This window comes from Phyllostomus hastatus, unplaced genomic scaffold, assembly GCF_019186645.2.
Source record: "Phyllostomus hastatus isolate PE091 unplaced genomic scaffold, TTU_PhHast_1.1 phas_contig_152, whole genome shotgun sequence".
Classification (NCBI taxonomy): Eukaryota; Metazoa; Chordata; class Mammalia; order Chiroptera; family Phyllostomidae; genus Phyllostomus; species Phyllostomus hastatus.
The window spans coordinates 9,994,671-10,020,228 of NW_025333622.1; the positions used below are offsets into that span (position 1 = coordinate 9,994,671).

Sequence of the window (25,558 nt, forward strand, 5' to 3'; positions counted from 1 at the left end):
TAGAATAACAAAAAAATATTTTACTAAAACATAGCATTTACAGAAGTTTTCAGACAAGCCATACAAAATGGTCACAAGCTTTTTCTTGAAGGGAGGATTCTACATTTGACAGCAAAGTCACAATGTTATTAGTGAGGGCCGCAATATTTATTTAATGTTCCCATTTTGGTTCAAATAATCAAGCTTGTCCATCTACAGCGTCTAAATAAAGTTAGACTTGGCTAGAGAGCGTATTCTAAAGAACTGGTTAGCTGCTTTTAACCAATGCAATTAAATCACCATAAAAAGGGGGAAAGGAGCCCATAAAATTAAAACTACCTCCCCCCCTAAAAAAAAATAAAATAAAGAAAAACACCCATTCCCCTGCAGCTAACCCTGACTACTACCTTCATTCACAGTGCTTTATACTTAAATCATGATGGGGGAAATGAATAAAAGCAGAGGGACCACTGCTTTTAAACGTTTCGCAACAATCCAGATGATACTTCTAGCCTCTGCTCATGCTTTGTAACAGTGAATCAGGACAAGACATAGATTTGCTAATATGCATTTAATCACCAAAGGACTGAAGATGTTGGGCTTTTATTCTGTAATGTTTCTAAGACTGTGTCCATTAAATGCAAACAAAAAAGGAAGAAGTCTTGGCAGAACAGGAGAAGTGATGCACACTTGATGATCAGATCGATTTAAATATTATTCATGGCATATAGCCTAGTCCATGCTCTAGCTGCGGACAAAAACAAACATGCAATTATTATTTTACTTAGTTCAATACATTACTTTCCAAGCTCTATAAAAAGGAGGTGAACAGTATAAAGTTAGTTAGGAAAATGTCATGCTGTAATCTCTTAAATTCATGCCATTTTCCACAATCTGGATCAGGGTAAAGACTGTTTATATGTCTAATTACCAGGAGTTCTACAACATTCAACAGAAGGAAAAGAACTGTCTCTTTTTGTCACCTTCATTTCTAGATATAATGACATAATGCCCCCCACTAATTGTTATAATCTGTAGAAGCAGCTTATTAATTTCAAACTCTACACAGCTGTATATACTGGTATAATTTAATCAAATGGACTGCAAAATCGGGTAGTTTTCCATTATCTTTATGTATTTGCTAGATGAATGGTCGACATAACAGTATTTGTAACATTGGGTGTGGTTACACAAAAGTACAAGATCTACCAATTACATGTTGACTTAAATTTGAGGGTTCTGAGTAGGTCAGAAAACAGGGTATGAAGATCTTTTGTTTAAGAGAGATTCATTTACATACTATAACTAGGATCTGTTTATTCCTTTTAATACAGTTTTTCTTCCCTTGTTTAAGACTCTAAAAGAAGTCTCTTAAGAAGTAGTAGAAACTTGTTTTGAGAAGTGGAAGTGGTGTAAGAGAGAATGAATACTAAATACCTGTTTCTATGGCTTGGGCTTCATTGGTCTTCCACTGCTCCGCTACATCATTTGCTAACGGATCGTCTGGATTGGGAGCACTTAACAAAGCCTGGATCGATAGCAGAACTGTGCGGATCTGCAGTGCTGGAGACCACTTATCTATGAAGGCAACAGGCCCAGAATGATCAAACATGAAAAAACTGCCCCAGAACTGCTACATTTCCCTCCCACAGACCTCTATGGTCTTTAGATAAGGCAAGATTGCAATGTACAGATTCTCAATATGGAATGCTTAAGAGTAAATGAAGAAATCTTAATAGCACATAATGATAAAGGTAACACTTACCTTTCAAAATATCTAAACATATTCTTCCCAACTTGTCTACATTAGGATGATAAATTTTGGTCATGAAACGTACTTTAGGTGCTGCCATCGGGTATTCTTCTGGAAGAAATAGTTCAAGTTTAAAAGTCCCTCCCTCAAAGGGGGAATCCTGGGGGCCAGCAATGACCACATGAAAATAACGGGCGTTACTCTCATCTGGTTCTGCTTTAATGCCGGGAACCGGTTCTGCCAGCAAACGCTGGGTTTCCTACAACAGAAAAACATAACACATCTGTAAAACAAATGTCATTTCGCTGAACACCTAAATAAAAATTATAAAGTTCATTTTTTAAAACTGAACACAACTGAACCTCTCCAATCCCTTGATGGGTGTTTAATATAGCTTATGAAACACAAAGTTCAAAGAAAAGTCCATTTAAATGATCACAGTCGGCTTAATGCAACTGCAAGCATATACTGGTGACACACATTCCAGCTAAGATGTCCACAAATACATTGATGATAAATTAGGCTAAAGAAACTGATTTTATACTAAGGAAGAAAAGAGGGGAGGGGAGGGCAGGGCACTAGGATTACTACACACAGCTAAGGCAACTTGCCCTCAAACCCCAGCTGTTAAAAAAGGAAACTTAGTTTTAAAGCCATTGAAAACAGCCCCTCCTAATCAGGTCTACAGAAATACATACAACCATGCCAATAAAGTTGCTAAGACTGACAATGAAACATAAAGGGACCCTTATTGTTCCCCAACTATCATATTAGTTCTCTTTTCCATTTTTCTCCTTCTCTTCTAAAAACCTAACATTCTTCCTCCTCTCTCTTCAAACTCCCAACATTACCTTCATTCCTCACTTTTGGCAGATGATTTTGCTTTCAATATTTCATAAGAAACCAAAAAAAACAACTTCCTGAAGTTCCCACTGCAACATTTGTACACCTACCCACATCTGTGCTCTGCCTTTCCTCCTGTCACTATGGATGAAATGGCTGTCACTATGGGCTAAGCCAAACTCTCCCCTTGAGCACTAGATCTTAACTCCTCCTCACCTACTCATGGACATTGCTCTAGCATCTCTTTCTTCTCCTGAATCATCAGTTTTTCCCCCTTTACTAGATCTTTCCCCAAACTGTACAAACTTGATGTAATTTCTCCCAATAAGAGAAGAATCTGACCTTGATCTGACCCCCCCCCCCCACCAGCTACTGCCCCATGGCTTTGCTCCTCTTTGAAAGTTATCTGTATATATATACTTCTCTCCGATCTCTCTCCTTCTCTCCTATCTTGAATACAATTCTCCAATCAGGCTTAGCCACTAGCCTGCTTGGTCAGGTCACCAATGATTCCCACGTGGTTAAACCAAATGGCCAATGTTTAATCTTCATCTTACTTGACCTAAATGCACATCTTACTCAGCTGGTCTGCCCTCCTCTTTCCTGTAGCCACACTCTCCAGGCTCTGTCTGGTAGCAACCTCCTAGCTGGTTCCTCCCTAATCTCCCCAATACCCCAAAGCTTAAGTCCAACATTGAAGTGTGCCAAGGATCTGTTTTGGGGCTTTTGTCCACACATTTCCATAGTGATCTCATCTAGCACAATGAATTTAAATACTGAACACACTCTTGTACCTGCTGAATTCTCTCCAAAATCATATCCTACACAGATCCTACCCTCATTTTGTGCCCCTTCTATCCATAACCACCTGCTTGATGACAGTTCCTCTTGAATGTCTAATAAACATCCCAAACTTGGCATGACTGTCTACCTGAAGCCTGTTCCTAACCCCAAAAGCCTTCCTCATGACAGTCAACCTTAAACCCATCCTTCCAAATGATCCACATTGTCCTTCATACCCCACACATCTAATCCAATCAGCAAATTTTGTTAGTTTAACTTTGAAATCTACCCATGATTGGACTGTTTCTTACCATTCCACTGCTACACATCTGATCCAAGCTACCACCAGCTCTCCCCTGGCATGCTGCTGTAGCCTCCTAACTTGTTCCCTGATTCTGACCTTGCTCCCTGGCTCCCTCTCTGGTCTGTATTCCACAGCCCCCTCAAAAGAGGCTTTATAAGATTCTTTCACTCCACCCATCTCTTACTCATCCATCTTCAGCTATGCTTTCCCCACCCCACCTGCTTTGTTCCAGTCAGACTAGCTTCTTTGTAGTTCTTCAACCTGCTAGGCACACTCCTCTTCCAGGGCCTTTCTCACCTGTTCTTCCCAAAATTTCTATATGGCTCACTTCCTCAGCTCCTAAGATCTTCATTCAAATCTGTTTTCTCGTGAAGTCTCTGTAATTAAAACTGCAAACCCTGTATTACCCTATCCCATACCCTCCCTATCCTCCCCACAGCACTCGAATACTTTACATATATCATTTATATCAGGATGGAAGTACCATAAAAGGAGAGATTTGTGTCTGTTTTATTTATTGCTATATCCTCAGTATTTGAAAGAGTGCCCAGCATCATAGATGTTCAATAATACTTGCTGAATTATAAATATGTATGGTATTATACAGAAAAAGGAATAAACTCAGAATCTCACCTTCAATATTAAAGCAGTGTTATTCAAAGTAGGATGTGCACTTCATAGCAAAAAAAACAAAAGAATCATTTCAGGTGTGGGACCAAATAATCTAACTTCTACTTATAAATTATTTCTACTCGTGTTAATATTTAATATGCAAACTGACAATGGTATCTGTGTTGTTTATATTAGCAACATATTTCCAACATTTTGAATAGGCAAAGTATAAATGTTTCCAAAAACATTTTGAACACTGCTATAATTAAGCTTTGAAAAACAATGAATGAGAATACTGTATTCACACCGCTTTCCCCTAAAAAAATTATGCACCTTACATCATATTATTCTGTCAGCAGTCACACACTGTAATAAGTCATAAGATACAGACACAAAACTAACTCCTTCCTCAAAATGAGTTAAATCCATAACCACTTAAAGTAATGCCTTTAGCGCTTTAATTCAAGACTAGATTTTATTTTAATTGTGGCAAAGCAAGGGCAAATGAAAACTAAAATGCTGTAAACTACTTTCAGCAAAAATGTCCTTTAGGTTCAAAGTAAAACATTTTTAGAGCATTAAAAATCTCAAAAAGTAATAATGAAGCTCTCCCATTTCAGGAAGTCCTCCAATATATAACTAGAACAAAAGAAGCTGGTCTTCATTTTTTAGGAAAAAAGTAAAGATATTAAGGATGAACAGCAGGAGTACAAGAATGATAAAAGAACTGGATGCTAAAATTCCTTGAATTTTGAAGAGGTCTCCCCACCTCAATCCTCCTTTTGTTTAGCTCCAGGTCACCGTATTTTTAGAAAGCCATAAAGAAGACAACTGGAAAAAAGATAAAGCTGAGGTCCAAGAGCCCCGAAAACACCACTCCCTGATTACACAAAATAGTCGCAGCAATACTCAAAGCTATAAAAAGCTGCCAGAAGGGCCTCCAAGATCATATCCCAAAATAGCTTCAAAATCACTCTCACTCAGTATACTGTCAGAGAGATACAGCATTAGTTTCCTCATCTTCAGTTCGCACTCTTAAAAAATGTACATATTAAATATATCATGTGGCCTGATCAAATTATTGGGTTGGCCAAAAGGTCTGTATGGTTTTTTCCATAAGATAAAGACCACATTTTTCATTTTCACCAGTAACTTAATTGATTTGGATATTCTGAGTATTTTGGCTATCTCCTGCTATTGGCTTATAGTGGGTAGAAGCCAGCGGTGCTGCTAAACATCTTTCAATGCCTAAGACAACCCCACAGCAAAGAATCATTTGGCCAAATTGTCAACAGTACCGAGAAACTCTGCAAACCACTTTTGACACGTTCAGTCAGTCACAGCACCTTCTCCATACACTGCACAAATCTTTGTGTTTCAGCTGCATTTTTACCTTTCCTGAAATAATAAAGCATAATACACCAAAAATGTTGCATAGGTTCTTCCATCTTCAATATTAAAATGGCTGCCAAAAAATCCACCAATTTTGATAACTTTTTAAAATGCAAGATGATTATGACGGCTGTCACAATACAATTGTGACACACTAACACAACTGTTTCTAGTGAATTAAAGACAACTAAGCACTACTAGAGCCATGGTATAGAAAAAAGTAAATGAACTTTTTGGCCAACACACTATAAGATTTCATCAGAACACATTCTAGAATAAGCTTTAAGGTGTGAAAGACTTTCTGAAATAGTCGGATATGCTCTCAAATTCTAATGGATTTTTAAAAAGATTTTATTTATTTATTTTTAGAGAGGGAAGGGAGGGAGGGAGGGAGAGAGATCTATGTGCAGTTGCTGGGGGTCATGGCCTGCAACCCAGGAATGTACCCTGGCTGAGAATCGAACCTGGGACCACTTTGGTTCCCAGCCCGCGCTCAATCCACTGAGCTACGCCAGCCAGGGCCCAAATTCTAATGGATTTTGATACAATGAATATTGTATCAAAAATATTCTGTGCATATTATCTGACTAGATGGCACTGATTTTCCAAACAAACCCAAAGCATAAATTATTGGAGGGGAAAAAATGAATAAAATCCACACCAAATGGACAAGTCTCACTCACAGAAGTTGGTGTAGATTTTCCTGTAAAAAGACAAAAACTAGATAGGAAATAAAATCCTTCCTGCTACTATTCACATGAGGTTAACTATGAAACAAACACCTTCTAGTTTTATACTACTCTTTGGTAGAAAGGCAGTGAAGTACAGTGTGATTTCTTCGAGTCTAGAAGTAACTAATTCAAATTCCCATTGCATTGCTTGCTTAACTATATTTTTGAGCAAGTAATTTACATTGCTGAGCCTCAGCTTCTTCACGCAGCAGAGAGCAAATGAGATAACACTGTAAAGGGACTTGACAAATGGATCACACAAGAAAGCCCTAGTCATATACAAGTAACTAAAAAAGAATGCAGTTTAAGAACCAAGCACAATAATAAATCTCAAAATTTATTAAGTAACAGTGTTTGTTTTTAATGAAAACAGAATAACCCTTAGGTGCATTTTGTGATCCTACTTGTTTAAAAGCAATCCTAGGACCGAATCCCAGGTAGTAGTGAGAGTAAGCCATGCAGAACAAAATGCACCACAGACTATGTTGAGGAAATCAGTCACTAAGAAGTAAAAAAGAAGTACATAGAGTACGGATTTAAGCTGCAACAAGATTAAGTTTCAAGGAAACTCATCTTGCAGAAGGTGTGTACAACAGTTCATGCTACAAATACTTTAAAAAGAAATAAAACATCAAAGTAATATGATTATCAATAGATTTATTGTGACTCAAACAGCAAATCCCAGAATTATACCACAATATCCTATAACACTGGACATCCTGTCAGCTACACTCCATTAACTAAGACTTTTCCCATTTTTAAGTTTATTAACAATTTGTGACTCTTTCTGCCACAAGAAGATACAATGAGAAATCTGTGACCCAGAAGAAGGCCCTCATCCAACCATGATAGCACCAAGATCTCAGACTTCCAGCCACCAGACCTGTAACAAAATAAATTTGTTGTTTATTTAAACACACACACACACACACACACACACACACACACACACAATCTGTGTTAACTATGAAGTAACTGGAAGTCTTATACATTCTGTAAAGTAATGACTGAATTACGAGCAGGGGTTCCCAGGCTGGATAGCAGTACCAGTTCAGGCCTGTTAGGAACCGGGCACACACAGGAGAGCTGGAATGTCATGCGCTTGAGTCGTCCCCAAACCATGCCCCCCTACCCCAGTCTGTGGTAAAATTATCTTCCACAATACCGGTCCCTGGTGTGTGTTAACTATGAAGTAACTGGAAGTCTTATACATTCTGTAAAGTAATGACTGAATTGTGAGCAGGGGTTCCCAGGCTGGAGAGCAGTACCAGTTCAGGCCTGTTAGGAACCGGGCACACACAGGAGAGCTGGAATGTCATGCGCTTGAGTCGTCCCCAAACCATGCCCCCCTACCCCAGTCTGTGGTAAAATTATCTTCCACAATACCGGTCCCTGGTGCCAAAAAGGTTGGGGAAACACTGAATTGTATAGTAAAATTTTAGATAATAAATTAAGCAGTAGTCTTAGGAAAAGAGTGGTAATTTGTGCATAGGAAAAGCTGGTCCAGTTTGTAACTATCTATACCCAACACATCATCTGTAGAGCAATTAGGTTTTTCTCCATTTAGAATATTTTGAGGAACAAAACTACATTGTATGATTAATAATACCAATTATAGATCTTTTAGTTCATCCCGCCCAAGAGCTATTTACTATACTCAATAACTATTAATCAATAGTTAACTATTAATTTTATAGCTATAAATAACTATTTATAACTATTAATTTTGTTATCACAAAAGTCTTCTATAATTGAGAAATGCTTCAATGATGCCCACTCTGTCTACTCCAACCTCTGTCACTATATCTTTTTTTATCCTCACCAGAGGACATGCTTATTGATTTTCAAAAGCAGGGAGGAAGAGACAAAGAGTGAGAAACATCAGTGTTAAAGAAACATTGATCAGTTACCTCTCCTACCAGCCAACCAGGGAGAGAATCCCCAACTTAGGCATATGCCCTGGGAATTGAACCTGCAAACTTTTGGATTATGAGATGAAGCTCCAACTGAGTCACACTGGCCAGGGCTGTGGCTACATCTTTTAACTGATTTTAAAATATTAACAAACAGGGGATCCTTTGGAGGATTTACAAATAAAACAAAAGTCAGTTTTTCATTATATACACAACTGTAAACTACTTAAGGGCATCTAAAAGTTCATCCTGTGTATGTGAGTGAGCATTTAAAAAATGTTACCAATGTTTTTGAGTGCCATGCCCCTAACATTTTAGCCCTGTGGTTTTTACCACACGATTCTGCTTAACAGTTAATTTTAGGAGCAGATTATGCCTCATTATAGAACTGACTGTATGTATTCTAGTTGGGATTAAAAACAGAGCCAAAGTTGTGTTCAATTTCCTAACTATACTACTTACTTATAAATTGTAAGGCCACCTAGAGGTACACTGTGATAAAAATGGTCAATTAAATAAATGTTTTCCTCTAGAGCCTATAGCACTGCTGTCTAACACAAAATATAATGCAAGCCCCATTAAAAAGTAAAAAGGAACAGGTAATTCAAGATAATATCATTTCAATATGTAATCAATATAAAAATTATGAATTATGTATTTTACAATCCCTTTTCATACTAAATCTTCAAAATTCAGTGTGTATATTTTGCCACGTATAATGATTACATACCATGGGTATAATAATCCCATGTACAATGTGCACAAAAATATGGGTACACATTATACACAGGAGCACACTATACATGGCAAAATACAGTAATTTATACTTACAGCCTATCAATTGGACCTAACCACATTTCAACTGCTCAAGAGTCACACAGGGCTAGTTACTATACAGGACAGTTAAAACACAAAACAATCCTGTTACAATGATATTACTTACAGGTCATTAAGAGTAATTTAACTTATTTCATACACAGTGAGTAAAATTTGGCAGAGAAACTTTAGTATCATTTTTTTCCCCTCAAAAAAATTCTACTCAAAAAGTCGTGTCGGAACACCTGAATCACGGTAACACGGATGTATGTGTTTTTGTTTATTATAGTCATAAGACTGTATTTGAAAATGATTTGTAGCATTCAAGAAAACTGTATAGACAAAAATTAATTCAAATAAGGCAACTGTATTATAAAATAAGGCTTAATCATTGAGGAATAATTTTAATTTTTACGGTCCACACTACCCCCTAGTGGACATTAAGTCATCATCTTATTTCAACCCCATTTCCTTTGTAAATGAAAAGCTGATGCTAATGTTATTTTACCCTAATTCACTAACTTTTAAAAAACTGCTTATCCTACAATCAGGTAAGAATAATATTTCTCAAGGCAAACTTTCTTTTTTCTTTTTTTCTCCTTCCCACATACTCAAACCTGATTTTTTAAGTGGTAGGCAGATTCAGAGGGAAAAAAAGGGAGGAACCTGTTTCAAAGTCTCAATCTTAAAAGATTTTAGATCAAGGTATCTGTTTGTTGAAATGCTTTATTTCCAGTCGAGTCAATGAGTAACAGGAAAGTACTCTGTATTCCAAGAGATGGGGTAGAATGACTTGGGCTAGAAATCTCTTAAATTCTAATTCTTCCCCTCACCCCAAGACTAGATCAATACTCCTGTGAAATTCAGTGAAGAGAACAGAAACCTAGAAGTCAGAGAGGGATTTCTGAAAGGCTAAGAGTATCTAACCAAGTTGTTTCTCAGATCTGAATTAGTCTGGAAGAGTCTCCCCTGTACTTCCACATTGTGCATTACCACCACTCCTCCTACTATAACTAGCACAGTAATTGTTGGTTTACTTGTCAGACCCTAAACAATTTAAAGATGAGAACTCCAGCTAGCATATGGTGGTGCTGAGTACTAAATAAATGCTTGTTTAATGAATAAATGCATGCATGCTTAGGTACTACACAGAGCTGGTGAGGATCACTATACCTGCTGTATTGTTAGTTGGTTAACTTCCACCCCGGGAATGGCATTTAGATTATTTCAATCACTGACAGTGGACAAAAATCTGAAAATCCTAACAAACTGTGCCTTTAACAAGGAAAAGTTAGGATGGATTCCTTCATTTCCTTTTCTACCAGTCCCCAATTCTTCTGCCCCACTAAACACATCACGTTATATTATATGTAGTTTTTTCCTTCCCCCTCCTACCCCTAGTTTGTAAATTCCTTTAAATCAGGGGCTCTATGCAGTTATCAAAGCACTATTCCCAGGTATGCAGAAAATCAAGAAAAGCTCAAGTAACAATAAAAACAATGCCAAATACTGACTTAAGTGCTCTGCATGTATCATTAACTCATTTAATCCTCACACCCATTTTACAAATGAGGAAGTAGGAATAACCACTTAAGAGTATAACCAAAGCTCAAAAGTTGTAGAGCCAAAACTGAAATTCAGGCTATTGGACCCTATTCAGTCTGGCTTCAGAACTTGTTTTCTTAATCTCAATGGGCTATAAAGAGACAATTAACAAAAAGACAGTAAATGTTAAATGTCTAGAAGGACAGTAAATAGCATGGAAGTTAAGAAAGAGCTATTTTCAGTCCTACATTAAACATGATGAAGTGTTTCACGAAAGAGGTCAATTAATTTAAGCCATAATGTCACTCCTTCCATCCCCTTTTCTTTTGGGACTGCAACTGAAGAAGTACAGTCTTATTAAGGTAAGTGAAAATTTTTTTTAAAATCTCCTTTGACTGAATATTGGTATATACCATTGTGACCTGGAATAATCTATTAATTATTTATTTTGTATATGGCATTGTGGTATTACGTAACTCAAAGGAAGAGTGAAACAAAATCCCCTGCCCCAGGAACTTACTTCACTGTGAGTATAAAGTATACATAAAAGTCAGTTTTTGAAAGGTATGATTTAGAATGAGTATGTCAAGGTCTTAGAGGAGGGACAGCGTATGAGTTAGGGATGCACAGGGTTTTTTTAGGATGCACTATATGAATAACACTAAATTGATGGTATATTATGTTCTTTATTTCTAAAGATATTTTAAAAGTTTTCTGGAAAGTTAAGAACTTTACGTCTCCATCTTTTGTTCTTGTTTTTTCAAAGATTTCTAAATATTGGAATCACAGTTAAAGACAGTGCCAACTACTCCTTCATAACACATTCATGAAATTCCTGGTAAAGAATGTCTTTTGAATACCCAGTACTGTAATAGGTAGACTCATGGAAGCTAAGCTTCTCCATTTTCTCTTCGTTTCTGATTTGATAGATGATATAACCCTTCATAGCCTGGATTTTCCTTAACATCAGCTCAAAAAAGTAAAAATAAGCCTTTAGTGATTTGAAGAATGTCTTAGAACTCTGAATGAAGAGGGGGCCTAGCTTAGTAACACTTTTGACAGTGCTGCCCATGTAAAGGGCATTATGGCACTGTTAACAACCCACCAAAAAGTATTTTTAAAGAACTGGCATATGTTAGATTCTGGGAGGAAGTGTGTTACTTAGCAGGTGGGAGAAAAAAAGGTCTTCTGTATTCATCCTGATTGAAAATTAGAGTCATTTTTCAAATGCCCTTTTTTGTGTGGTGTACACTAAAATTTTAAGTGATACATTTGCAAAAACCAGTGAATTTGTACTTTTAAAAAATCAGCTTTTAAATTACAAATAATCTAGGTTGTGGGATTCTTTCTTTCTTAAAATTTTTAACTGGTTATTTAAAGTTGATAACTCATTTTAAGGCCCTATGTGTAATTTCAGTCATCTGTCTTATAAATCTGTCCACTGTTAAGCAATGGTAAAAATTCCCCCATTTGTTATCTTCCCTCTCTCTCCTTAATATAACTATTGGAGTTGGGAACTTAGGAGAATGTGAGAATTCGAAGTAACTGCTGCAGAAAACAGGAGAACTTATCTATGGTCACAGAGAACATAAGGCAAAATGAAGTTTAAAGAGAACATTTCTTTTGACCAACCTACAGCTAGAACACCCTTGTTTGGGAGTAACATCCCTCCCTTCAACCTTTATGGTTTCCCACCTCCCTCACTAGAAGCTTTAGTCTTTTATCCTAACTCTCTTGTAGCTAAGTTTGTGAGATCTAGGCTCAGGCAAAACCTGTGCATCAGAAGCTAACTACAAAAGAATCCATGCTGGAGAGAACAGCAGTAGTTACCTTAGACAGCAACAGAAGAGGTTCTAGTGGAGCGTCCTGTACTCGGCATCAGTAATCACACTGCAGGGTGCATTGCACACAATTCCAGCAGTAAGTCTCCAGTATGATGTGATTCTGAGCCTTATTCCTGGCTGCCTCTTTCTTTGGTGCTCAAGATTGTATGAGGTACCTAAAAACTCAATATTTCTACTCACAAAGTTGGCTTCCACTGCTTGCTAAAAACACAAAGTCTAAACCAGATATGGGAGTGAAGAAACAGAGTTAATAGTATGTGTAAGATGAGATTAAGAAGCTAAATATCCTTCTGTGATTAAATGGGATCAAAGGAGAACACTAATGCCAGCTAACCTCTTTATCAAAGAACTTCTACCTAGTAAAAGCCTTGAAAGAGGGGACTAATTTTACCTTAGAGAACTAACTTCAACTGGGTGTACCTACTAGGGAAAACAGTCAGAGCTAGAACGTCTGAATTTAACTCCTATTCTAGTTGTACCAATTTGTTATGCAACCATACAAATTGATTTACCTCTCCAGCCCTCTAAAATTTAGAGGACCTTGAACATTTCAAAGGTCCTCTCTAGCACTAAAAGTGACTGAAGGTTTTATCACTGAAATGAGTTAAACCTTACTGCTATGTTTATTTCTACTGGAAGGTGCCCTTTTGTTATACTCTTTTAACTTGATTACTGTTCAATATTTCACCTTCCTTGTTGAGCAGAGAGAGAATATTACAGACTGTACCCCCAACATCTATGCCAAGGCGCAATATCTAAGTAAGAAAGAAATTTTTGCTAATGGTACCTGCATTGTTCCTAGGTTTTTCTTTTCTCACCTGCTGATTATAGTATATAATCTACTTTAAATGAGCAATACTACTAATAATCAAAATCTAGTTAACATTCTAGTATGTTTATGTTTTGTTCTGACAAAGACAAAAGCCCTTAAAAAGTTTAACATGTTTACATATTTTTCACTTACTTTGTCATTGCACTCTCTTTCCTGGTTGTTTTATAGGTAAATGGATCAATATGCTTTGCAAGCCATATAGCATAAGCAGGTACTTTTCCTGGCCTACAAGCTAGTGGCTACACTTTTACAGTTACCATGTATTACTTCCTCAGTCCTTTTCCTTGATCACTAATAATTTCAGGTTTTAAATGTGGTAATCATAACAAAGTTAAGTGCTAAATGCCTGAGGACTCCACAAATAGGAAAGGCCTATGCTTAAGTTGAAATTTTCAATGAAGCAAATAAAAACAAGTTACAGTTGTTCCTGATTTACAAACTAATTGTGCCATTACATAATTTTGTCCAAAACCCAAACCACCAGGAAGGAAGGATTCATTTTTTCACATTCTGCATACTAAGAGTAACTGGGAAGCAATCAGATACCAGGGTTTCTCTCTCCTCCAAAACAGGCTTCCTTTGACAAGTCTGCCATACTGGACAGCTCCAACCAAGAGAGGACCATTCACATTGGTCTGTATGAATCACACCCCCTAAAGCTGCACAGTGCAAAATCCTAACTACTCTGGACTACAGAATAAAACCAGTCTAGCAGCTATAAGAATCAACTTTATTATCGTCTAACTCATGGAAAATTGATTATATATAACTCTTTAAAAAATCGATATATGTTTACCCCAAGCATCCCATTCTCCTACCCAGGGTTGATAAACGGGCATTCACTGTGCTTTAAGAATCTATGCACTTCAGAAGGTTGTTTAATGTTACCTATTTTGTGGGAATAGTACATAAACATATAGTTTTCACATACTGGAAAGACATTAATTCTTTTCAAGATTATGGTGAAGCAGCATCTTTGTGAAATTAAATACTAAATATGGTTCAGTATTAGGATAAAACCTATTCTCTGCACCCTAAACCTCCCAGCCACCTTAGAGCTAGATTAGCATATTAAGCAGATAAAAAGAAGCAAGAAAGTCAAGTGAGGATGTCCAAGCTAGTGTTTGGCTGAGCTAGAAGTCAAGCCTAGAGAACCCAGCCCCAGATTCTGTGCTCCCCAAATCCTTTTGCTCTTGAGAATTAGAAGACCTAGGCCATTTAAGCCATACAATAATATTTTACCCACAAAGCAGCATTTCTACCATTTTGAAAGCCAACTGTTAGGTAAAAGGGTAAAAGCGACTGGCTAAATGCTATTAACATTGTTGGAAAGTAAGGGTATACCTTCTGTAGATCTCTTACACACTTTGCTACCCCACCGTCTCCCCAGCTATACTAATTCCTATACATCGAGGTCCAGGTCTAATGTTTGCAGCCCCAATGCTGAGCACCACAGTGTCTTACATGCCATACCAGCTGAATGAACAGATGTAACTCCAAGAACTTCCAAAAAGGTTGGGTCCAAGGCCTTAAGGAGCCAGATGGTGGCTGTAAATGGCAGTATGCAGGGAAATAGGACTTTTTAAAATTCCAAACCCAATCTTCACAAACTATTTCTTAGTTTTGTTAAAAAGCCTTGCCTTTGATACCTTCCCTACAGGTTGTACACTTAATGGACCAAAAACTAAGTATCTGAGATAGCAGGCTTAGGTTTCTTTGGCCCATTAGCAGCTTTGATGATGACAGTCATTTGCTCTATTTTAATAATAATCATTTGCTCAATACTGAATAGTTAGCACATTAAAATTCAGTCCTTTACTTCAAGGTTTTCAGAAGAATTTGAAATGATATGGTCTAAGAAACCAAATTAACACAAGATTAGAAATTTTAATATTTCATTGAATATTGATAGGTTTTGAAAGTTAAATAATCTTAAGAGATCCAGCTGGAGTATATAACTCAGCATATTTTTTATACTTCTACAATTTCAGATAATTATTTTGTCCTGTGCTACTGAACCAGAGCAGGAAATGACCCTGACAACTCAGTGTTAAGACAGGTAACCTTGCAGATATTGGGCTTCAGTTCCAGACCGCAGCAACGAACTGAGTCTCATAAAAAAGCAGGTTGTGCCCTGGCTAGTGTGGCTCAGTGGTTGAGTGCCAACCTACGAATCGAGTAGCCACCGGTTTGATTCCCAGTCCAGGGCACATGCCTGGGTTGCAGGCCAGACCCCCGGTGGGGGTCATGTGAGAGGCAACCACACATTGCTGTTTCTCTCTTTTTCCTCCCCTTCCTCTCTTCTAAAAATGTATAAATAAAATCTTTAAAAAAAAGCAAGTTGTAATCTCTTCTTGCCTTCAATTTATGAAACACAACATCTGTGTTTTGTAAGTGCAATAAAGCAAAACACAATAAAATAAGGTATGCCTGTATAACTGAAAGAGACACAAATATGCATACTGAGGGAGACATATTATATGAAAGAACATCTGTGTACAATAATATATTGGGTCACATTCATCCACTCTATGAAACATGCAACAATACACTTAAAAGAATATGAATGCTGGACCTTGGAGGCTTGGTAGCAATGGGAGTTAATAAGATATTATACAAAACTGTACCTGAACAAAAGCAACAAGTTACAAAATCATAAAACAACCGATTTAAATTCTGCAAGTAAACAGAGACTCAAGACAGTTTCTTAATGAGTACTTTTTTGTTGCATTTTATTAACTACTTACCCAAAAAATCAACAAAAAGTGTTTTTAAATAAAACTACCTAAGGAAATTATGTAAGTATTTGAGTAACTCTATTTTGAAAACAACAATGGTTGATTATCATCAAAACAATACCTAAAACTCAGAAGAGACAAAGATAAAAAGCAATGCTATTTAGTGTTGTGGAGAAAACTGATTCTACAAGCATGACCACTTGGGACTACAAACTCGTCTATCCTGTAACAGTTCCACCTCTTTGAATGTATTTGAAAAAAATGGGTATGTGCTCAAAACTACACCTCCCAAAATAATGATCATATCAAAGCCTATGGGGAAAAGATGCTGTAAATGTAATATGTAATACCACAGAAAAATATCCCTTTTATATAAACTGAAAGCACACTTCAAACAGTATAATCTTTTAATCAGTGTTGTGCTGGGGTAATGGAAATTTCTAAATCTTACTGAGATAATGAGTTCACAGCTGTACACATTTGTTAAAACTCAAATTGTACAATTAAAATGGGAACATTTAATTGTATGTAAATTATACCTTAATAAAGTTGACCTGAAAGGAAAAAAAATGTGTAATGTACACCTTGAGCTTACTGAGGGTAGATACTGGATCTTAATTTGGGGAGGCAGGGCTGGCTCTTTATTCACCTGAACACTTGTTGGGATTTGAGGGCCAGAGCTATGCTGTTTGACCAGGCATTCGGAAATTTGAGCAAAAGAAATGGGAAGAAAGAGAAGAAAAAATACCAATGAGGTGGCTTATAGCCATTTGTTGCTAAATCCTAACTCTTCCATAAAAAAAAACAATACTTGCAAAATGTTTGCAATTAGTAGATTCTTTTGTGGAAATTGATGAAAGGGCTGAGCTGTGTATCTGACTGAACAGCATTTACAACCCTAGAATCACAGACAAAAGGAAGTCTCAATACTTGAAGCTACTTGATAAATGTCCAAACCTTGGGCAGGGCACTGGCCTTCTAGGCTAAGCAATTGGAAAGATAGATACATTTAGTTAAAACTCTGAAGTGTAAGGACTGACACGTGGATTAATCCTTAAAACTGATTTGAATGTTCACATACATGTTTCGTTTAATACTCAGAACCACCTCTGAAAAAACTTTGTAGAAATGTGCACAGAACTTATTAAGTGACACAACACAGACTAGAAGCCCATTTTAGAGTCAAGAGCTCACTTCACAATTACAACTTGGAATCCTCAGCATCTAGCAGTGCTTTACACCTATGTATCTGCATTGGGTGAATGACCAACAGTTATAACCAAAAAAGGTGTATGAGAGCTAAAAATAGAACATTTTTCTTAATTTGTTCTGATATTGGTAAGAAGTACCCATAGAGCTGATGCAGGAGTCATCAAGGATAGGGGAAAGGGTAAACCCTTGAAGCACCATATGCCTGAATCCCTTGGCATTTTTCTTTCTCTAATCCTTTTCTTCTCCAATATCCTAGCTTGAAGGCACGCAACTCTCTGTCTTGAGAGTTGGGGTTGGCCCAACAAAGGAGGGGAAAGATTCAACTGATTTAGAACAGAGGTATTTATAGTATACACTAAGGCCCAATTTAAAAAAACCAACAGGTCAGATAATAGGTGGGGAAGGGGTCCTTCCCCTAAACTTAATCAAAATAAAAATGAGTATTTTCTAAAGTCTTCTAAAGCCTGGCCTGTGTGGTTCAGTTGGTTGGGCTTCATTCTGCAAAGCAAAACTTTGATTCTCAGTCAGGCCACAAGCCTGGGTTGTAGGTTCAGTTGCAAGTCAGGGTGCATACAAGAGGCAATCAATGGATGTTTCTCTCCCCTCTTTCTTTCTTTCTCCCTTCCCCCCTCTGTATAATACATACATACATAAATAAAATATCTTTTTAAGCCTCATAAAATTCCTAATTCTGCAAGACTGAGGTCAAACCAAGTACTGCCACTTCTCAAGGGCTGGGCCGGTGGTCAGGCAAAAACTCTACACTGGGGACTTCCAGTCGAAATGGAGGTATGAGCAAATAAGCTTCACATCTGCACACAACTACAGCAAAAATAACAATGAGACTACAAAACAAGTATTACTCAGATTCATCAGGAAATCTAGCCGCATGGAAGTCCGAACAACCAAAGATTTAAAGAAGCCACATTCACCCAGACAGGTAGGAGGGGTGGAAGTAAAGAGAGGTGGAGAGGAGCTGAGATTCAGAGTGGCATGGAGAGATGGTAGAATAGGTTGTCCCACATTCACGTGTGGTGTATAAAAACTGGAAAGGATACCTCAAGAGCAAGTGATCCTAGCCCCAGACCAGACCACCCAGCCCAGGGTTCCAACACCAGGAAGATAAGTCCCCATAACTTCTGTCTGTAAAAACCAGTAGGGGTTGGGGCAGCAGAAGAAATTGCAGGTTTCTCAGGAGACCCCTCTTAAAAGGCCCGCAAGATTATCAGGACTTATGCAGATCCACCCCCTCTGGGATTCAGAGCAACAGCTAGAAAGGCACAAGTGGCAAACGAGAAGGGGAGAAAATGAAGTGACTGCAAACAGCATGAGAGTTGGGAGACAGTTTCCTACCAGGCAATCCAGAGGCCAGGCAACAGCACTGTCCCCTCACAGAGCCACAACGCAGTGAAATGGGGTGCCCCATCCTGGCGATTATCTAACGTTCCTCCCCACATGATTTACAGGTGCCTTTTCTACAACAGGCCATGCTACTAAGACAGGAAGTCAACACAGCTCTACAGAATACACAGAAACAAACACAGGGAGGCTGCCAAATTGAGGAAACAAAGTATGGCCCAAATGAAAGAACAGACCAAAACTTCAGAAACAGAACTAAGTGAAATGGAGATATGCAGCCTATCCGATGCAGAGTTCAAAACACTGGTTATCAAGATGGTCAAAGAACTCACTTGGTACTGCAACAGCATAAAAAAGACCCAAGCAAAAAGAAGGTTGTATTTAAAGTGAAATAAAGAAAAATATACAGGGAATCAACAGCAGAGGGGATGAAGCCAAGAATCAAGTCAATGATTTGGAACATAAGGAAGAAATACGTTTTCAATAATAATAATGGCAAGAAGAAAAAAGAATTCAAAAAACAAGGATAGAATAAGGAGCCTCTGGGACATCTCCAAACATACCAACATCCAAATCATATGGGTGCCAGGAGAGAAGGAAAATCAAGAAATTGAAAACTTATTTGAAAAAATAATGGAAGAAAACTTCCCCTAATTTGGTGAAGGAAATAGACATATGAGTCCAGGAAGCACAAAACAAGTTGGACCCAAAGAGGACCACATGAAGACACATCATTATGAAAAGGCCAAAGGTTAAAAATAAAGAGAGAATCTTAAAAACAGCAGGAGAAAAGCAGATTTATATACAAAGGTGTTCCCATAAGACTATCAGCTGATTTCTCAAAAGATACCTTGTAGGCAAGAAGGGACTGGCAAGAAGTATTCAAAGTGATGAAGCTCAGGACTTACAACCTAGATTACTCTTATCCAGCAAAGCTGTCATTTAGAATGGAAGGGCAGATAAAGTGCTTCCCAGACAAGATGAAACTAAAGGAGTTCATCATTACCAAGCCATTATATTATGAAACGTTACAGGGAACTATGTAAGAAAAAGACCAAAACTATGAATATTAAAATGGCAACAAATTCACAACTACCAACAACTGAATCTAAAAAACTTGTTAGCAAACAAGCAAAACAGAAACGGAATCATGGATATGGAGGTCATTTGGAGGGTTATCAGCAGTGAGGGGGTAGGGGAAAAAAGGCAGAAAAAGTGCAGGGAATAAGAAGTACAAATTCGTAGGTACAGAATAAGGGTTTGTTAAGAACAGTATAGGAAATGAAGTAGACAAAGAACTTACATGCATGACCCATGGACATGAACTAAGGGAAGGGACTACTGGAGGGAATGGGGGTACTGGGCAAAGGGGAAAATTGGGACAACAGTAGTAGCATAATCAATAAAATACATTTTTAAGAAACTCTACACTGGGAAATTTGCACCTCTGCCGGATGTAAATTAATGTAATTTTCTCCACTTATCCTTCTAAACTTTGTGGTTCTGGGGCTGGGCCTCAGTAAACCATATTTCTGCTTTGCCATGGACTCCCTGTTAAACTCTGCAGGTGTGTGTTGAGTGGAAGTGGTGGGGTGTTAAAGGGAAGCTGCGAGAGGAGACTTGCCTTTCCCAGGCTTCTTGAGCCAGAGGTGCCTGTATCACCCAACATTTCTAAAGCACATTTATCCAAATTGCAGTTTCTCACACTGAGAGAACCAGCTTAACCACTGCCCCACTCCCTAGAGAACCAGACTCTCTTCAGATCCCAGCTGGGGCTACTTCTCCCAAGTTCCTAAATTTTAATAATTTCAAACTTTTCTCTTTGTTTTTTTCCCCTCAGACTTCGGAGTAGCAAATGCTTTCTACAGTTACTAGCTCTAAAACACATATAAGTTCTCCTTTCTCCCTTTCTGAAACCTAAGTAACAACTTTATGGATGTGATAGTTCTCATATGCTCACAAAATTGCCACAGCAAGAATTAGCCCAGTGGCCTGCATACCAACTAGTACTACCCCACCCCTCTTGCCTTCCACTCACAAAAGGATACAAAACACAGCTTGGAAATACTGGGTTGGCCAAAAGTCCATTTAGTTTTTCCCATAAAATAAAAGACACATTTTTCATTTTCACCAATAACTTTTTTTATTTGGATATTTTGAGTATGTTGGCTATCTTCTAAATGGTATAATGATAATTGTTGTCAATTAAGGTCTCAATTTGATCACTATAACTTCAACTCATCTACCCCACCATGGAGCATTGTACAAAAAATCTCCAGCACAAAACTTCACAAACCATTTTTGACTCATTCAATCAGTCACAACACCTTCTCCATACACTGCACAAATATTTATTTTTGCATTTCAATTGCATTTTCACCTTCCTTAATAAAGCATAACATGCCGAAAAAGATGGATATTTTCTTCCATCTTCAATATTAAAATGGCCACACAAAAATTCACTAGTTTTGAATTAAGTGTTCTTTAAAATGCACATTGATATGGCAGCTGTCACAATACAATCTAATAAAACTGTTTCGAATGAAGTCAAAGACAACTAAGCGCTACTAGAGCCATCAAACAGAAAAAAAATAAATGAACTTTTTGGCCAACCCAAGAAGGGCAGTTATGCCAGCTAAAGAAATGCCAACCCCAGAAGACTTCCAGCCAAAACAGAGGCATAGGTAGACACATTGCATCTCCTTGCACAACCAAAAGAAGTACAACAAATTTAAAAACAAAAAATAACCAGAACTGAGAAAATCAAACTGTATGGGAGCCCCACAACCAAGGAGTTAAAGAAACATTCATCTAGACAGGTAGGAGTGGAGAGGACTCACAGCAAGGCAGCAACTGGAGGACTGGGGTAGGCAAGGTGGCAGTTGGTGGACTGGGAGAGGTGGCAACTGGTGGACTGGGCAGTCTCACATCTGACTGCAGATAAACCAGGAGGAACAAATGGGGAAGAAGACAGACCACACAACCCAGGGTTCCAGCACAGGGAAATAAAACCTAAAAACCAATGGCTGAAAAAATCTGTGAGGGTTGAGGCAAAAGGAGAAACCCCCAGCCTCACAGAAGAATTCACTGGAGAGACCCACAGGGTCCTAGAACATACACAAACCCACCCACCAAAGAATTAGCTCAAGGGCCCAATTTGATTGTGGATAGCATGGGAAGTGACTGAAAACTGGCACAGAGTAGAGCAAGTGGCACTGTTCCCTCTGGGACACCCTCCTCCACATACAGTGCCACAATGAAGCCAAGTGGGTTGTCTCACACTGGCAAATACCTAAGCCTCCACCCCTTACAACTAACAGGCGAATTGAGATAAAAAAAAAATAATGGCCCAAGTAAAGGAACAGATCAAAGCTCCAGAAAAAATACAACTAAGCTACAAAGAGATGACCAACCTCTCAGATGCAGAGTTCAAAACACTGGTAATCAGGATGCTCAGAGAACTAGTTGAGTATGATCATAAAATAGAGGAAAAAATGAAAGCTATGAAAAGTGAAATAAAGGAAAATGTACAGGGAACCAACAATGAAGGGAAGGAAACCAGGACTCAAATCAACGGTTTGGACCAGAAGGAAGAAAGAAACATTCAACCAGAACAGAATGCAGAAACAAGAATTCAAAAAATGATGGGAGGCTTAGGAACCTTCAGAATAACTTTACACATCCCAACATCTGAATCACAGGGGTGCCAGAAGGAGAAGAGGCAGAGAAGAAAGTGAAAACTTTTTTCAACAAATAATGAAGGAAAACTTCCCCAATATGGCAAAGAAAAAGACTTTCAGGAAGTCCAAGAAGCTCGGAGAGTCCCAAAGAGGTTGGACCCAAGGAAGCACACACCAAGGCACATCAGAATTACATTTCCCAAGATTAAAGATAAGGAGAGAATCTTAAAAGCAGCAAAAGTAAAGGAGACTTACCTACAAAGGAGTTCCCATAAGGCTATCAGCTGATTTCTCAAAAGAAACCTTGCAGGCAAGAAGGGGCTGGAAAGAAGCATTCCAAGTCATGAAAGGCAAGGACCTACATCCAAGATGACTCTATCTAGCAAAGCTATCATTTAGAAGGGCAATAAAGTGCTTCCCAGATAAGGTCAAGTGAAAGGAGTTCATCATCACCAAGACCTTATTAACAAACTGACAGTAATAGAGGGGAGGGGGGACGGGATAATGGGGGAAAGAAGGGGAAGAGTTTTCAGGAACACGTATAAAAGGCACATGGACAAAACCAAAGTCGGGTAGGATCAAGGGTGGGATAGCTGGGGGTGGGGGAGAATGTAGACCACTGTACTTGAACAACAATTAAAAAAAATTTAAAAGAAAAAAATGAATAGAAATGCCAACCCCAGAGTGTGCTTATGCAATGACTTCAGGTCCCCAGATGGCTAGGAGCCCTTCCACTTCATATAAGCAGAAGCCACAATGCCCCGATGCAACAACTAGAAAATACAGTGGAACCTCAGTTCTCAAACTTAATTTGTTCTAAGAAACTGTGTGAGAAATGATTTGTTCGAAACCAAATCTTTGTTGCCTGAGAGACTGATCATACAGTTATGAGCATGAAAGAGTTTTCTTAGACAACTGAGATTTTTTTCCATGAACCTGGTCAAGAACTGAATTATTTGAGAACCAAGACATTCAAGAACTAAGGCCTGACTGTAATGAAACTTAGGATTCAAAAGGTGGTTTACTGGTATAAATATGTGAGTTTCATAGAAGTCAGAACCAAACCTATACTAAAATCCACCCCTCCTCATCTTTCAAAGCAGCATACCTTAGCTAGATGCTCTTCAGAGAATGTGAAAATATGGTCAAGGTAAGCCATAAAAGTGCGAGTGACCTAAACAGAATTTCATAATCTGGAGAGATTTTTGAGACTCCCAACCACCACTCTACCAACTTCTCTCCAATCACATTTCTCCTGTACCCCCAATAAAAGATTGAGGACCCAGCAATCATACACACAGCTTAGATAATGCTTTGTGGTAACACCTCCACATATTTGAGTCATGTGAATCTAAAGAAAAAGGTGAGCTGCAAAAATTAAGAGTAAGGAAAATAAACTCTAGGATCTTCCTGCCAACAGATATAAATATCCCTTCTCAATCATTCTCACACCCATTATAAACCTTTTTCAATTGATATGTGATAACAGTATCACACTTAATACTGAACAAAATGAGCAACATTTGTTTGCAATTAATCATTTTTTCAAGACATTTGTATTTTCCAATATAAGTTCTACGATTACCTCTATGATATAAAAGAGAGAATACACAGAAGGATAACATAAAACAGCTACTATTTTTTAAATCAAATCAGTATTTTAAATCAAATCAGTATTTTATTCATAAGGAGTAGGAAAGAAGATAGGAACAGATTTGAAAATCCTCACGTGGATCTTGGAGCGTATAAAGACTTAACAGTGAAAACTGCTGGGTTTCAGCCCATGGAAGAAAATTGCTGATTTAATAAATGGTTCTGACACAATGGCTGTCTTCGGTACACACCAAAATAAGTCTCCAGATACTTTCCTGAATCTTTCAGCAAATGAAATGCTCCAGCTTTCATGGAAATCCCCTGTGTAGGACCTCTGACCAGCATATGAGTATCCAGACAGATCTGAGGCTGTATCTCTAGTTTCTGACTGTCCCCAATATCCTTCCCTTCTTGCTCCAACCATACATTTGCTTTCATCATAACTAAAATCAAACACCTGAATTAAATCATTCTGACTATATATGCCAGCTAATGGTAAAATGAAGTGGCTGATATTATACCAAGCAAAATTAACTTCAGTATTTTTTTCCAGTCTGCCATAAACATAGGGGGAACTGTCTACAATCACTATGAGAAACACAGTAAATATTCAATGCCCTTACTAATACTTGTAATGTTTAAAAGATTAAAATATACTGGTCATAACTTACATATATAGTATACAACCACTGTTGGCCTGATGATACAACTTGAGAAATGAAGTATTATGAAGAAGTATGTGCACACTCTCAGAATATTAAAAATTGCTGTAACTAATTACTCATAAGAAGAAACATATGCTAGTTTTGCTTTCTTTTTTAACTGATAGTAAGCCTAAATATTGACATTTTATAAACACACACCTGTGGGGAAAAGGAAGCTAAAGCCTGCTCACAGACTAGGAATGGGTTCTTGGCTGGCAGGGTCCTACTGCATCCTAATACAGGAAAACCTGCTAGGGCAAGCCCTACAATGAAGGGAGAAAGACACTAGTTCTCCAATGAACCCCCTCCCATATGATCCCGTTATGACTAATCCATAGTTATCAATTAAGCAGTTGAAAACAAAATGGTCTACAGGTTTTTTTAAAAGTATATATGATACTCAAAACCTTGACCCAGAAAGTACCAAATATTTTGTTTTTCTGATAGTTATGAAGAGCAAATTATTTTTCATCAGCTTAAAAAAAGGAAATCCTGCCAATTTCGACAACTTGGATAAACCTGTAGGAAATTATGCTAAGCAAAATAAACTATACACAGAAAGACAAATATGCATGATCTCACTTATTTGTGGACTCTTCAAAGCAAAAACAAGAAGTCAACTCTTAGTAACAGAAAATGGTGGTTACCAATGGCTGGGAGGTTAGGGAAAAGGGAAGATATTGATCAAAGGATACAAATTTTCAGTTATAAGAGGATTAAGTTCTGGAGATCTAATGTACAGCATGGTGACTACAGTTAATAATAATGTAGTATATACTCGAAATTTGCTAGGAGAGTAGATCTCAAGTGTTCTGACAACAAAAAAGTAATTATGGGAAGTGATAGATATGTTTTGTGGTAATTTTTCACAATGTATACATAGATCAAAACATCACCTTGTGCACCTTAAATATGTACAATTTTT

General features: G+C 37.8%; 1 protein-coding gene across 1 annotated transcript in view; it reads right to left on the reverse strand.

Annotated features, from left to right (window-relative positions):
• The window catches only part of UBE2N (ubiquitin conjugating enzyme E2 N), a 35,233-nt gene continuing 9,675 nt past the window's right edge, over positions 1-25,558 (reverse strand). The window contains exons 2-4 of the mRNA XM_045830612.1: positions 1,745-1,991; positions 1,417-1,557; positions 1-727 (exon numbers count right to left, since the gene is read on the reverse strand). Of these exons, the coding sequence (XP_045686568.1) occupies positions 687-727; positions 1,417-1,557; positions 1,745-1,991 (429 nt within the window). The 3' untranslated portion in view covers positions 1-686. The remainder of the gene's footprint in view (positions 728-1,416; positions 1,558-1,744; positions 1,992-25,558) is intronic.